Source organism: Eleutherodactylus coqui, chromosome 6 (assembly GCF_035609145.1).
Source record: "Eleutherodactylus coqui strain aEleCoq1 chromosome 6, aEleCoq1.hap1, whole genome shotgun sequence".
Taxonomy (NCBI): Eukaryota; Metazoa; Chordata; class Amphibia; order Anura; family Eleutherodactylidae; genus Eleutherodactylus; species Eleutherodactylus coqui.
The window spans coordinates 192,226,855-192,243,337 of NC_089842.1; the positions used below are offsets into that span (position 1 = coordinate 192,226,855).

The 16,483-nt window shown below is 41.7% G+C and overlaps 1 protein-coding gene across 4 annotated transcripts in view; it reads left to right on the forward strand.

The window, feature by feature from the left end:
* RASGRP1 (RAS guanyl releasing protein 1) overlaps positions 1-14,645 on the forward strand; it is a 280,379-nt gene extending 265,734 nt beyond the window's left edge. For all 4 annotated transcript variants that reach the window (XM_066608516.1, XM_066608514.1, XM_066608515.1 and 1 more), the window contains 9 exons: positions 1,318-1,593; positions 2,903-2,983; positions 6,039-6,143; positions 6,219-6,328; positions 7,610-7,754; positions 9,137-9,173; positions 10,496-10,639; positions 12,061-12,428; positions 13,314-14,645. In XM_066608516.1, the coding sequence (XP_066464613.1) occupies positions 1,318-1,593; positions 2,903-2,983; positions 6,039-6,143; positions 6,219-6,328; positions 7,610-7,754; positions 9,137-9,173; positions 10,496-10,639; positions 12,061-12,428; positions 13,314-13,448 (1,401 nt within the window). In that variant the 3' untranslated portion in view covers positions 13,449-14,645. The remainder of the gene's footprint in view (positions 1-1,317; positions 1,594-2,902; positions 2,984-6,038; positions 6,144-6,218; positions 6,329-7,609; positions 7,755-9,136; positions 9,174-10,495; positions 10,640-12,060; positions 12,429-13,313) is intronic.
* Positions 14,646-16,483: the final 1,838 nt, after the last annotated feature.

Sequence of the window (16,483 nt, forward strand, 5' to 3'; positions counted from 1 at the left end):
TTGTGGGGGTTCTCCATCGTTTTGGTCACTCAATGGCTCTACAAATGTGCAATAGGGCCTAAATCTCCTTCTAGCAAAATTTCTGTTCCGAAAGCCACCGGTTGCTCCTTTCATTTTGGGCCCCATTGTGCATCCAGACATACGATTAGGGCCGCAATGGGTATGTTTCTGAGCACAGGACAAACAGGGGTATCCATTTTGGGGTGCAAGTCTTCATTCATATATGTGCTGTACAAAAAAAACTGCTTTTAAAATGACAGAATTACCAAAAAAATGAAAATCATAATTTTTTTCCTTCGGCTTGGCTTAGATTCATTTAAAAACTGTGAAGTCAAAAAAAGTCATCGTACCCCTAGATAAATTCGTTAAGGGGTCTACTTTTCAAAATGGGGTCACTTGTGGGCGTTCTCCATCGTTTTGGTCACTCAATGGCTCTACAAGTATGCAATAGGGCCTAAATCTCCTTCTAGCAAAATTTCTGTTACGAAAGCCACCGGCTGCTCCTTTCATTTTGGGCCCCATTGTGCATACAGACGTCGTAATACTAGGGCCACAGTGGGTATGTTTCTGAGCACGGGACAAACAGGCTTATCCATTCTGTGGTGCAAATCCTCGTTTTCATGTGAACTATAGAAAAAATTCCTGTCTTTAAAATGACATATTTGCAAAAATATGAAATTTTAGTTTTTCTCTTCTAAATTGCATTGACTCCTAAAAAAACTGTGGGGTTAAAACACTCATGACACCCCTCAGTGAATACGTTAAGGGGTGTAGTTTTTAAAATGGGGTCATTTGTGGGGGTATCTATCATTTTGACTCCTATGAACCTTTCCAATCTTGGCTTGGTGTAGGAAAACCAAGTGTTCCTCAAAATGCTGAAAAGTAATGTTAAATTTGTACGTCTCCTAAATGGTTAAAAAAAAAACGAAAGTTTTTCCAATGTGCGCCCAAAATAAAGTAAACGGATGGAAATATATATCTTAGCAAAAATTTGTATATTATGTTTGCACATATTTGAGATATTGCAGTTGGAAATTTGAAAAAATTACGATTTTTTTCAACATTTTCCCAATTTTGGCGCTTTTAATAAATAAACACAAATTCTATCGGTCCTTTTTTTCCGCCTAAATGAAGTACAACATGTGGCGAAAAAACAATGTCAGAATCGCTTGGATATGCAAAACCTTTCTGGTGTTTTTCCATGCTAAATTGACACGTGTCAGATTTGCAAAATTTGGCCTGGTCATTAAGGCGCAAACAGGCTTGGTCACTAAGGGGTTAATAAACAGAATAAAGATAGTGCTTTTTATCTTGCAGGTCCTTAATGAAATGACAGAACTCCTGTCCTCATGTAGAAATTATGATAATTACCGGAGAGTATACAATGACTGCAGCAATTTCAAGATTCCCATCCTTGGGGTGCACTTGAAAGATCTTATTTCTCTTTATGAGGCTATGCCTGATTTTGTGGATGAGAAGAAGATCAATGTGCCAAAACTTCATTCCATGTACAATCATATCAATGAGCTCATCCAGCTACAAAACATAGCCCCACCACTGGATGCCAACATGGATCTTGTACATCTGCTGACAGTGAGTAAAGCCCCTCAATCTACTATATTACTGCTTCTTCAGTTGACCCTATGTTTTCGTCTCTTTTCTACATTTCACCACTGTCACACCCTCCCCCGTAGTGATGCTGGGTTTAGACAGAACGATTACCATTCAAAAAAATCGGTCAAACGAGTGAAAGTGAACAAAAATCGTTCAGTTTAAACGAGAGCCAACGACTGAACGAGAATCGTTCACTTCTCATTCATCTTTCAGTTTCTGCAGGAATAAAAACCATTGTTGGCTTGTTCATTTTAACCCTTTCCAATCCAATTTGTATTCTGGTTTTCCTAGGGGGCTTACTCTATTTCTGCCATTATACAACGGTGCTATATGCTGGCTAAAGCCAGTACTGCACGAGGTGACACCTTGGATAGGCTCTGACAGCAGAGAGGCTGGCAATATACAGTAAGAGAACCCCGATGGACGTCTTCCAACATCGGAGCTGTATAGCCTTAAATCATAATGTCTTTAGACGTCAGACAGTGGATTGGAGAGGGTTAAACAGCAATCGTTCAGTCCTTGCTAGTGCAGTAGTCAAGTCTTCCTCTAGTTAGACAAATCGTTTATAGATTATCACATGGTTGTAATAGGCCTCATACAGACTACCATATAGCAGTTGCTGATTTTACTATATTAGCTCCAGAAACCAAGCCAGATCATAAACGGCCAAACCTCCAGGAGCCAAGCTGCTTATTACATAGCCATAACTCCAGCAGCTTTGCTGTCTACTATGTAGTCATGACTCTTGCACCGTTGCTGACCCTCACACAGCTATGTAATACCCCAAGCTTTCTTCTACAATTCCTTATATTGCCTATTAACCTTTTCCAATCCAATTTGTATCCTGGTTTTCCTAGGGGGCTTACTCTTTTTCTGCCATTATACAATGGTTCTATCTGTTGGCTAAAGCCAGTACTGCATGAGGTGACACGTTAAATAGGCTCCGACAGCAGAGAGGCTGGCAATATACAATAAGAGAACCTTGACGAACGTCTTCCAACATCGGAGCTGTACAGCCTTAAATCATAATGTCTTTAGATGTCAGACAGTGGATTGGAAAGGGTTAATTACACCAGTAGTCTCATGCTCCTATTGTTTCTAGAAGGAACATTAGAGAATATCAGTTATATAACTGCGCAGTGTTGTTCTCGGCCTAGGTAAACAGATGTCCGCTTAGCTGTGTAACCTCTAAAATTACATCAGGATTTCATTTGTTGTCCTAGGCAATGCCAGTATATCTATTCCTACTGGTTGTTATAAATGTGCTTCACTGTTCTGTATTTTCCAGCTTTCTTTGGACTTGTATTACACGGAAGATGAAATGTATGAGTTGTCTTATGCAAGGGAACCAAGGAATCATCGGGCTCCAGTAAGTGGAACTGAAGGCTATGTAGATATTGCTAGTTCTAGAAGCTTGTAAACAAATACGATCATCAATAAAAAGTTAAAGGGGTTTTCTGGCAAAACTGATTGATAATCATGAGAATAGGTCATCAATTGTTCATTGCTGAGGATGTGCCCCTCAGGATCCCCGAGCGATCTCCTGACAGTGCAGCAGGTCAGATGTACATCATGGTGGACTGGCGAATTGCCTCGTTTGGCGTCACTCCCGTTGAACTCATTGGGGGTTGAAACAGCTATTACACTTCCATGTTTGTCCATGGTTTCAGAGGCGGAAGTTCTGTAAGTATAATAGCACGTTCAGACTATTGGCGGGTCCCTGGTGATTAATTATTGATCAACTATTCTAAAGATAGGTCATCAATAGGTTTTGCCCATAAAACCCCTTTAACAGGTATACACGGACAGACTTTGGAAAAGGAGAAGAAACCAATGCCTTGTATGTACAGTTGGATGAGGTATTAGATACATAATGACAATCTAACAATAACAAATACAGGTCATTATTAGGCTCCCTTGCATGCTGCAGGACCGGATTCCATATGCGGAATCCAGCTCTGCCAGTGGCGGCGTCCAAGCGTACTTGTTTACTTTCCTTTTCTTCTGTACTGCGGATGGCGAGGCGTCAGACATGCGCAGTACAGAGGGTTTTTTTAAACAGCCTGCTTTTTCCGAGTCAATTTGATTGCAGAAGGGCCGCGGATCGTACGGCTTCCATTGACTTCAATGGGAGTCGTCCACACAGAATCCGTGAAAAAATTAAGCATGCTGAGATTTTTCCTCTGCTTGCAGAATCCGCAATTGGTTTACACAAGTTTGCAGGAAGAATCTATTTCCCATAGCATGCTATGGGTGTCCTGTGATGCGGACACCTGCCGCGGATTCTGCAGCAAATATCCATCCATAAACAGGAGCCCTTAGGAGGATGATCTGGTATTCATGCAATATCGGTAGACACAAATTCTTCAGGGTAACGCTACACTTGACCTATTTGCAATAAGCTAATAAAATTGTACACTTCCAGGAGCTAAAGTCCTTTGTTAGGACAAGATCGAGCCTGCGATTAGATAAATGTTCTTTCTATTGAGGTCAGCTGGAAATAAGTTGTCAGTGCATACATTAGCACTATTAATTCTATAACACTCATTACTCGCTTGCATAAGCAGATGACACAGCTGAAATGTGACTGATATCATTATAGCATAGCCTGCATATTCAGAGGCAAGGGGCGCTGTAAATGTACAATCCGGGACACATTCTGAAGAGATAAGATAGAAGGACTTACTACTTATGTATATTGGGCAATTTCTAGAGTAACTGTGACGTGAGAAGTTTTAATCGGTGAAGGCTCGGGTACTAAGTCAAAGTGGCAGAAGCAGTGCTGGGCTCTGCTCAGGTAATGAGGGTTATCAGATCTACTGGCTTGTAGAAGTCTATTATTCTGTACATCATTACCTCCCCCCCCCCCTCCCATCAGAGGAGAGCTGAGCTGATCACAATTCTTCTACCACTTCATTTCAACCATCGTGGGGCTCTCCACACCCAGACTTCACTGATCAAAACTTCTCACGTCACCAAAGTTTAATAAAATGACATTTACTTTTTAAAGTAAAGGCCCTTTTACACACGATTATTGCTCAAAATTCTCTAAAAAGCCATCTTTTGAGCGATAATTGTTGCTTGTAAATGTGTGCCCATCATGCACTTACCGTGCACTTTTCGTGCATCGCTGAGTTCAGCTCAGCTTAAAATCCATTGGGACTGATAAGAGGGACCGCATGCAGAGTTCTCCGCGGGCAGCGCTGATAACATTCTTTCAGCTGCTGTCCCGCTGGAGAACAGTAGCTATGTATTTAGAGAACAGGCCATGCACTGACTACTTTGGAGCGATCATCTGTGTGTGTGTAAATGGGGCTTTACTGTTACCGCACTATATAGTGATGTTCACATTTGGAACTATTTTAGCTAAAATAGTAGAGAATTGCAGTTAAGCTATTCCCTGATGTAAACCTATTGCTGGATCTGTGTATTCATAGTTTGTCCACTCTTTTTGCCATTAGAATTGATGAGTACAGGTGCCCTCTCCTTTCAGTATATACTATGGAGCTGGGACAAGGATAACATATAGGTAGGGAGGCCTATGCATATAGCTGTCCCCGAGAGAGAGAGGTGCTTGCTGCAGAAGAAATTCACAAATGAATACAATGAACAGTTTGTATATTATGTAAATTAGATGATCATAGCGCTGTGTGAGGTGGTCACAAAGGGAGGGCCAGATGTTGTGAGAAGTATACCCTAGTTATGCTCTACTTTATAAGAGCAGACCAACTTTGTATAGCCCTACATAACTTATCGGGGCTGTCGCACGTCTAGCCGTTTTGATGCAGGAATCAGACAGCTCCGTATGTTCTGCATTGGCCCAGATTGGTACTGCAGGCTAATTCCCAATCACTTCCAGAGGACTCATACTGCAGTACCAACCTGGGCCACTGCACAATACTACTGAGCTATCTGGCTCCTGCAGCAAAATAGCTAGAAGTGGGACCATCTCTTTAAGGTGGTGGTCTTCTTTAATAGCTGGAGTCAGTGTCAGAATACCACTGCCTAAAAAATGTGTGTCATATTTACACGCATGCAACCCTTTTCATTACCTAAAATGATCAGTCTGTTTTCTATGTCCCAAAGCCACAACAAAATCCCATTTGTGCTTGGAAAGAATTCCTGAAAATGAAATGCAGCCTGGCGTCAATTAGAATATAAATAGTGGTAGATCTTTGCCACCTTAATGCATGCACACATGTATAATATGTGATAAACTGAAGGTGGTTCTACATGGCTGGAGTTGTACTGTATGCTGTCCGCTAAACGATGATCTGTACATAAGTAGAGATAATGAGTAGGGACAGGCAGCAGGTCGTTTCCTCCCATGCTGGTTACCCACTATTCATTCAGTCATATTCCAAGTGTTCTAATATAATGTAGGCCAGATAAAATGTCGTTAAGCCTGATCTCTCTTCATACAGCCCGTCACCCCCTCCAAACCGCCAGTTGTTGCAGATTGGGCATCCGGTGTCTCCCCTAAACCAGACCCAAAAACCATCAGCAAGCACGTGCAAAGGATGGTAGATGTAAGTACGATTGCCCATGTGTCTAAATGCTCTTATATCTTTGAAGTGTAGCATAACACTTTTCTTTTTTTCTAGTCTGTATTTAAAAACTATGATCTGGACCAAGAGGGATATATATCGCAAGAAGAATTTGAGAAGATTGCTGCCAGCTTTCCATTTTCTTTCTGCATCATGGATAAGGACAGGTAAGAAACATTGGACCCATATATCTAATATTCCAATACCATATGCTCAAAAAGGAGTTATCGTGGCTTTTACAAGGCACAACTTGGATGTCTGATATAATAAATAAGTTCTCCAATTCTGGAGTGTCTTTTGCCTTGTGTGGCGCAGAGTGTAAGCTCTCGCCTACAACCTGAAGGTTGCAAGTTCGATCCCCACGTGCGTCAGGTAGCCGGCTCAAGGTTGACTCAGCCTTCTATCCTTCCGAGGTCGGTAAAATGAGAACCCAGCTTGATGGGGGGTAATAAGTAATAATTACCTGAAAGCGCGGCGGAATAAGTTGGCGCTATACAAATACCAAGATTTGATTTTTTTTTTTTTTTAAATCTGTGTTGTACTGTGCCTCTGTTATTCATCCTAGAAATTTATGAGTGATTTGACAACTGAGTGTTACCAGTTTGGGAGGAAGGGGTTGTCCCTACATGCTCTGCCATGATCCAATCAGTGCTGACAATATCAGATTGCATAGGAACAATCCCCCTTTAACAAAGGGAATGGTAACGTCCAGTTGTCATTTTAACAAAGGAACAGTACCACAGAATTCCAAAAAACTTGATCCAGAATTATGTAATTGGGGATACAAGTATTTACTAAAGCAGACGTGTCTGGAGAGTGGACAAGTCATCCACTTTTAAAGAGATTCTCTGGTATTGCACTAATAACTATTCTATACTAAAAGAAGTTGTCCAGTTGAAAACTATTGGTGGCCTATGCATAAGATATCAGTGAGGGTCCAGTATCAAGGATTCCAACCGATCAGCTGTAACTGGGCCTTTGTGCACCAAGCTGGTTTGTTGCTGACAGCTCCATTTTCACTGCAGTGGCCTGGCTTGGTATTACAGGTCAAGTTACCATTAACATTAATGCCTGTAATACCAAGCCTGGTTAATGCAGCGAGTACAGAGCTATGTGCTTCCTGCAGAAATCAGCTCAGTGCACAAGTACACTGGCCTGGAACACCCCTGCCAATCTTATTGATGGACTATCCTAAGGAACTGAATTGCAACTGTGAGTATATTAAAATGTTAGAGCAAGTTTAGTCTTCAGTTGTTTCTATTCAGCTCATATCAATGGCAGTCAGATACTTTAAGCTGTTTGCTAGTCTGGGGCCTGTCTGCAGAGTAGAAGGATTTTTTACTACAAACCCAAATTCCAGAAATGTAAGAAATCTGCAAAATATTGAGTTGACTGTTGTCATGGCCTTAGTGTTCATCTGTCCACTGTTTATCATCTCTACTTAATAGGGAGGGTCAGATCAGCAGACAAGAAATCACAGCCTATTTCATGAGAGCCAGCTCAATATGTTCTAAACTTGGCCTGGGTTTCCTACATAACTTCCAGGAGACCACCTACCTCCGGCCAACGTTTTGTGACAACTGTGCTGGATTTGTGAGTATTTCATTTTCAGTTCCTTTTAATCTTCAGTTATGTTAGTTTATTGGATTAATAAACTCATTTTATGGCATTCCTGGAAGTTCCATAATGTCGGGTGTGTCTGTTATAGGAAAATGGTGAGTAACCTTGTAAAATATAATTGGCGTTAATTTTATATGAAGGCAACTGTAAAACAATAGATCCACTTGTTTCATTTATATGTAGGAATCACAAATAAACTTGCAAGAGTGTGGTCTTTCGTCTCTAAGTCAGTGTAGGGGGATTTGCCATAAGTTAGGGCTCCTACAACCGGATATAATTAGTCATTCCTGACTAATGAGGTATCTTGTTATACACAGAGCGACTAGCGAGCGATTTCTTGCTCAATACCTTGTCGGGTCCCGCTATTGCTGGACATCGCTTGTTTAAATGATTTTTCGGCCAATACTTGGCCCATGTAAAAGTATCCTAAGGGTGCATTTACATGGGCGAGTTTCATGTGAATGCGATATCACTCCAAGAAACTGCACGTGCAAAGATGCTTTTTTTTTTTTTACACAATTGCAATGCGTCTTGCAAGAACCACATCGCAATCAAATTTTATTCATTTATATCCCTGCACATTCTGAGTCGAACAGCCCAATGGGCGATACAGTCATTCATAGATGGCTATCAATCACTGATAGCTCTGCCCATTGGACTGTTCAGCCCAGAATGAGCAGAGATATAAATGAATAAAACACAAGTTCTACTGAATCTTTCGCCATAAACTATATATCAGTCTGCTTCGCTTCTCCTGCTCTATAACATGATGCCAGCACTTTGGACAGAATGTTCCAGCTGACATTCCCTTTAAGGTATTTGAAAACAGTTTTTTTTGTCTTCTAGACAAAACACCCCTCGACATTTATAGTGTAGCTACAGGATACAACATTAATGACTGATAAATGTTCTTCCGGAGATGGCAACATGACCTATTAGTCTTTAGAATGGGGGACCAGTGACAAAGTGCTCATGGGTGACGAAGAAATATGAGAATCAGAAGAGAACAGGCCAAGCATGCACACTGCTCACCATTTAACTCTATGGAAGTTATGAGAACAGCTGCACCAGACCACTAGTCCCATAGGTTACAATACACAGTCATCCCTGGACCCTTGTTCTCAACATGATAGGAAAGGAGGGGGGGTCCCAGAACTGTGACCATAAATTCCAATGGCTAGAATATCCTTTAATGATAGTCTACCTCTGTGTCCTACATTTTGCCTAATAACATGAACAGTCGTAGAGATGCATTGAGAAATCAGATCCAATGTATCGTACAATACCAACCAGATATAAGTATATAAGAGGTTGAAATCACATTATAGAATGATGTTTTCTGTATCTCTTTTCAGCTCTGGGGTGTAATTAAACAAGGATACCGCTGCAAAGGTAAATACTATCATTTCACACTTTATGTCTTTCATTACATTGTACTACATCACGTGTACCTATTGCGCTATTATGCCTGAGTATATAGGTTAGGAGTGATTAACCCCTTAAAGACCAAACTGGTAAATATACAACGCTTGGTCCTGGGCTTTAATACCGATTGATAGCAGAAGTACGGCGTGGAATTAAAGCCGCTGCTCCTGCAATCAAGCAGGAGCAGGTTGTATCTTCGGCTGTCAGATATAGTTGAGGACCCAGAGGAGAAGGGAGAAGTGGTTTTTAAGCGCTTTTGTCATCTCCTTATCCAGGTACATAGCGTTCAAGAGTGCTATGTACTAAAGAGTGAAAGTATTACTTCTACTAAACGACCCAGCGATCACGTGACTGCTAGGTGTCCCCCTGTTACAACAGAGCTGTAGATTCCTAGCAGACCCTGATCAGGTCTGCCAGCGACTATTGTCACTACAGGGGATGTTTTCTTCTGTAACCGAAGCTCCTATGGATGTCCCAGCTAGAGTGGAAAAGTATGAAATAAAAAAAATATATATACAATGTGAATGTCCCCCAAGACGTCTTATGTGACATCATGGGGGTCATAGATGGTTAAAAAAAAAATAGTTTCAAAAATAAGTGAAAAAAAATTTACAGAATAGAAAAAAAATATATATATATGTAAAGAAAATGGCCCAACACTGACCCCAACCAAAACAGTCGCCGTATGCTCCTTGTAATCCAAAACTATACAAATTATATCAATATAGATTATATCAATATACCAAAATTAAAAAGCTAAAAAAAAAAACAAACAAAAAAAAAAAAACACACACTCTTGTAGCTTTTCATCTCCGAATAAAACTAAAAATTGTGAAAAAAAGATATGAAAAAATAGCCCTATATGTTATGGAAAATAAAGCGGCAAAGAATAATTTTGGTAACTGAAGAATAAAAAACAGGGCAGTAAAACGGCCACACGGGTAAAATCCCTATAAACTGCCTGGTCCTTAAATATTTCTACAGCTATAAGTGATGCAGGTAATCTTTAGAAGGCGAGAACACTGCTTCCTATTATTCCCATTTCACACCCTTTCTACTGACTGATACCTGCATGAAAGATAAACCTATATGTGGTGACAGCGGCAGCATCATACACATTACATCCCATATCAGTGGTGTGATACTATAATCCCTATCGCAGGTAAACAAGGAAGAGTCACCACACCTACAAGTATAGTCTGGCTATGTCCCATTTACTAGTGTAGACTTGCACAGAGGTGTGTAGCTGTAGATCTTGTCTCTTATTATCCATTGTATTCGTGTCACAGACTGCGGGATGAACTGCCACAAGCAATGTAAAGAGCTGGTTGTATTTGAATGCAAGAAAAGGTCAAAGTGCCCCGCTGGGGACAACAGTTTGTCACCGGACTCCGGACAGACTGACATTTCCAGTAGCAAGGGGACAACGAATGGTGAGCATCTGTCTTACAGTAATCACACACACACACAAAAAAAAAACCAAAACATTTTAACTACTTACGTGGAATACAACATGTACATGTAAGATGTCTATGGCCAGAAAAGCTGACCGCTGTACGCAAGCCAGCAGTCACACACCATTCACATAGGGCTTGAAGGCTAGCGGATTCTGAACACAGCATGTGATGACTTTTTTTCACACAGTTTGTGTCTGCATGAAAAATCTTGCTAGTGTATGTTGCCACTGTGAATAATATAGCTCTGCATGCTATCCGTGTGTGATCTGTTTTATAAACCTATTACATGCGGACGAAAAAACGCTAGTGTGCCGAAGGTCTTATCAGCAGGAAACCTGGTATTGGTCGGCTTTTATCAGATTGTGGACCACAGCAATCAAACAGTTAAATGGCTGGGATAGGACACTGCTATGATCTTGGTCTTACAGCCGGAGGCTACCATAAGAACAGGAGCTATTAGGAACAGGAGCGCACAGTGAAGCGCTCATCCCTTTCTATTGAAGCATTACCAAAAGACTTCATTGTGGAGTTGCTAAAGGCACGAAAATCTGACTCTTTTCAGAGACCTGTGTGTGCGCTCCCCTATACGCGTGCATGAGAACCTGAAGAGAGTCAGATTTTTATGCCCTGCGCCAACCTTAGGTAGCACAGTTGGATCGCAGGAGCAAATATAAAAAATATCAACCAACTCCTTTAGTTCATCGTGCTGCAGAAACATGAGTTTCCCTTAAGGGGTTAAGCAAAAACCCAGAGCTGATCCTAAACACAGACACTCCTGATCTTGGCGCTCTAGTATTTTTTTTTTCTTATTTAAGAAACCCATCACAATATCACAGGCCTTTGCTGTGTAGAATCCAGCTCTGTAACTTGTACCCTGCAGACTATGTATTCTGCACTTTTCTTCCAGCCTCATGTCACATGCCCAGCACCCTGACAACACTCTGTGTCCTGCAGTTAATAGGGCAGATTTATGTCAACTGCTATAAAGAAAAATGGTCTGTCTTGCTCATAGTGATCAATCACAGAGCAGCTTTCAATTTCAAATATAAAATTAAAGCTGCCCTATGATTTGTTGCGATGGGCAAGAAAGATAGTTTTTATATATCACAGTTAACATAAATCTGACCCATTAACTGCAGGACACAGAGTGTTGTCAGAGTGCTGGTGATGTGATCTGTGGTCAGAAGAAAAGTGATAAAGGCACAGCCTAGAGGGGCAAGCTAACACCCCCAAGTGTTAATGATGCCCCCTAGTCTGAATCTGTCAACTAGACCTTAAAGTCTTTCACACTATCAGGATTGGGCATGGAGACATCCCTTCGGTCAACCACCTGTGACCACCTCTGGGTTCTGGTAGTAAAAACGTAAGCCATTTTCTTTCTTTCTTTCTATTTCCAGACTGTCTAGCAGATGAAGACCCCTATCCTTATACAAATGGGGATGTAAATGAACATACAGAAATCAGCAAAGACAGAACAATCATGTTGATGGGCAGCTCGGCTCAGAAGATCTCTGTACGGTTACAACCAGCTGTGAGACATCGAGCCACGCAGACAGAAGACTGCCCTCCCAGCCCTTCCTTACAGGTTCCCTCAATATATCGGAGTCGTACACCAGATCCCTTATTAAACCGCAGCCCATCTCCCTGTCCCAGTCCATTGTTAATGAGGAAGCGGGCATATGCCAAGTGGGATAATAAAGACTCTGTACGCAAAGCACGTGAGGAGAGAAGAGGTATTAAACCTACAGCCCAAGAACTGGAAAAAGTAAGTGGCTTATGAGCATCTAAAAAATATTAAATATATATACTATTTTTAATAAATGGCTTGGTGCCAGCCAGTATGGCAACCATTACAATACCCAGCCCGTGAAATAACAGATTATCAGCCAGAGATCTGAAAAGGCTAGGTGTAAAGGCCCATTTACATGCAACGATTATCGCTCAAAAGTGATCGTTTGAGCGATAATTGTAGTGTGTAAATGCCACCATCATTCACTCTTTGGCTGAATGATTTTGAGGCGAGTATAAAATGCATCGTTCAGCCATTGAGAAGATAACACAGACCACATGCTGTGTTTGCTGTCTATGGTGCTGTATTCTCAATGGGAGCACTGATTATACTGTATTCAGCTTGTAGCCCTGCAGCAGAACAAGGGAGCTGAATGCAGAGAACAGACCACCTACTGTTTTCTGCATACAGGTCCCGGAGGCTCATTTACATGCAAATGAAGGTGATAAGCTGCTAATGGACATTAGGGTAAAACAATCGCTCAAAACCTTTAAATCTTTTCAACGATTATCTTTGCATGTAAATGGGCCTTGAGCATGTATTTGCCACAGAGGCCAATCATACCGCCGCTATGCGGAGACTGAGCCTTGCCATTCCCTTTACTATTGGACGGCGATTCCTCTCTCCAGAAAAAATGCATTACTAATAAACAATGGTGGATGGAGTTAACCTAAGCTTCATTGAGCATAGAAAACAAACAATTCCTTTTGTCCCGAATGTCAAAATCTGGCACCATAAGGGGCAGGGAGAGGGGGGTTCTTCATTATACTTCATTGGAGAAGTCCTCAATACAAGATAAGATTTATGGGGGTTCCTAAGTCCTTATAGCTTACTATTCTTTTTTTTCCCCATTTACAACAGGAGCGCTCATATCTGAAGGAGGAAAACACAAGTCTGAGGATCCAGCTTAAAGATGCTCATCGACGAATGGAAGCCTTGCGAGCAGAACTCAGAAAATACATTCTGGATAGTGAGCCTGTTGGGAAGGGATCATAGCCCTACAGACTGGAAGCAGGCATTGCCATGTATTGTATAGCTAACAGCTGCTCCACCGCCCCAGTGGATGAGGTAGATGCTTGCAGGATCCCTATGGATGGAGTATAGTGTATCAAATCCCTGTGCCTGCTCTTGTTGGTAGCTTAGCAGGAGATACCTGTGTTGTACTGTAGAGTTGCAAATGCACAGTATTAACCATTTCCATAGGGAGCAGTTGGTAACTCTTCATAGTTCTCATTACATATTCTTGTTTAGGAAGCCTCGTCCAGCACATTACTATTCATTATGCTCCGACAATAATGTAAAGCATAGCTCCAGCAAACTGAAATTTTGGGTGCTTTTATATCAGAGACTTGTTTTAGCCTACAGCTATGACATAGAAAAAGAGCAAGATGCTCCCAGTGAATTGGCCAACAAGTAACGTCAATGATAGGTTGAACCTACTTGATAGAGACCAAAGGTAAGAAGCTGTGCCTTTGTAGTAGTCATAGTTCAGGAACGTAGATTGGGCTGGGACGTGTAGTTTCCCTCTACCTGTGGGGCTACAATAAGCTTGTGTCAGAGCCGCTTGTAGATCATAGAAATCTACTTTATAGATAACCAGAAAGCCATCACCACGCAATAAAATAAAGCCATATATTGCAAATGTATTAAATCTCATATTTGACCATTCCACCTACCCAGTGTCCTGCAGACATATCGATGTTCCCTGTAATGTAACTAGCAGCGTATAAGAGTTACTGTACGTGAATAGCTAGAACCAAGTCTGACTGCGTGGCTGGAACACGTGTGCTGTTGCGTTAGGTCTTTAGACGCTGATCCATTGCTGCTACACTCTGTATTAGGTGCAGGTACTTGTGCCAACTGTGAGAACCGCTCCGCTTCAGATCTCTGTAAATACTGTACAGTTTTTCTCTTTGTTACATTGTTAGTTTCCTGTGTCTATTTAAATCCCATTGATCTAATTTCGATTCAGTTCTAGGTCCAGAAAATGAAACATGAAAGGAAACCTATTAGCATGTTTGAGTCTCATAAAGTACATTATGGGTATTAACGTAGTTAGTGGGGCTCAAACTTGCTGATTGGTTCCTTTTAAACAGGCCGTTCTAGTTTCTGGATTACTGTAATTGTTACTCTAGGCAGAGGAAGAAACGAGAGATATTGATGTTATATTAATAAACCGATGGGAAAGCACGGCTTGGGCCTTTTGTGTCATTTATAGTGTAATCTGGATTGAGTTTGTTTGCACATACCAGCACCACGCTATGCCCACATAAATGTGAATGACTGCATGCATGCATGTCCTTGTCGGTCTTGTTCAGATGGCCATAATGTGGTCATATGTTGGCATCTATATTACATATATATTGTATGATGCTGTTTGGGTCTTTAGACCCATTGTCGGGCCGTTATGTGCAGCTGTAATATGGGCACAAAAATGTGGATAACTCAATGAGGCCTTATGGGTCTTAGAAAGAGAATACTGCTCAGTGTTCCTTATATTGTAGTGTGCAAAGAAGTCACCTCCTCATTGAACAATCTGAGGTACATATCAAACTTTGTTCTGGGGCAATTCAAAACAATTGGTGCACAAATAAAGCCGATTTCTTCATATATGAATTGACTAGAGATGAGCGAGCGTACTCGGAAAAGCACTACTCGCTCGAGTAATTTGCTTTATCCGAGTATCGCTGTGCTCGTCCCTGAAGATTCGGGTGCCGCTGCGGCTGACAGGTGAGTCGTAGCGGGGAGCAGGGGAGAGCGGGCGGGAGAGAGGGAGAGAAAGATCTCCCCTCTGTTCCTCCCCGCTCTCCCCTGCAGCTCCCGGCTCCGTGCCGGCACCCGAATCTTCAGGGACGAGCACAGCGATACTCGGATAAAGCAAATTACTCAAGCGAGTAGTGCTTTTCTGAGTACGCTCGCTCATCTCTAGAATTGACCTATAGCAGCCAGAATGACATGAAAAGATAGAAGAATTCCCAAGTTTGTAATGCACTTTACAGATGTTCAACGTGGGCACTTGTGATGACACTAGGCAACGTAAAACGCCCCATCTCCGTTGCAGTAGGATCGATAGCAGAGAATATGCGTCACTACAGAACTGTGCCCAGATCAAACATCTGTAAGGTGTTGCAGGTCGATTCATGTATGGAAAAACAAATCTGCTTAATTTCTGCACCATTCTTTTAACCCTTTCCAATCCACTGTCTGACCTCTGAAGACATTATAATTTAAGGCTGTACAGCTCCGATGTTGAAGGATATCAGTCGGGGTTCTCTTACTGTATATTGCCAGCATCTCTGCTGTCGGAGCCTATCCAACGTGTCACCTCATGCAGTACTGGCTCTAGCCAGCATCTAGCGCCGTTGTATAACAGCAGAAAAAGAGTAAGCCTCCAAGGAAAACCAGGATACAAATTGGATTGGAAAGGGTTAAATCGCCCTGCATTATACAGATTGATCCCTATTAGCTGTCTCTATAACCTTCTCCAACCAGTGTCTAAATCAGCATCGGGCTGCATGCACATTGGCAAGCAGGTGAGCATTCACCCATCACAGGCGAATCCAACACGGCTGATTAGCAAACCCCACCCCCAATGTTTGGAAATCTTTTCCTATCTGCCCTGTACAGCAAGCAGTGAGTGATGGGAGAATAGTTTTTCTGAATGCTGGTGTACACACAGCCTTACATGAATCCTATCTGGAAAATGGAAAGCACTGTAATTCAAATTTTTATTTATATCCCTTCATCATTTTCTATAGTCTCCCAAACGACAATGGCTCAGACATAAAGGTGTAAAAATTCCACCATACAAGGGCAGATGAACGGGTCTGAACTCTCATCTGTCAGGCGATTACATCTTTTATGTGGTACCAAAAATGGTCTGTTTTCAGCAGCTCATGAACCCGAGGATAGGTCAATAATAGTATTTTCCTGGTAAACCCCTTTAAGCGGAAAAAAAATAAAATAATGCACATCTATAACTGATCTTATCAGGTGTAGATCTCATTTAGCTTGAAAGAAACAGGGCCACT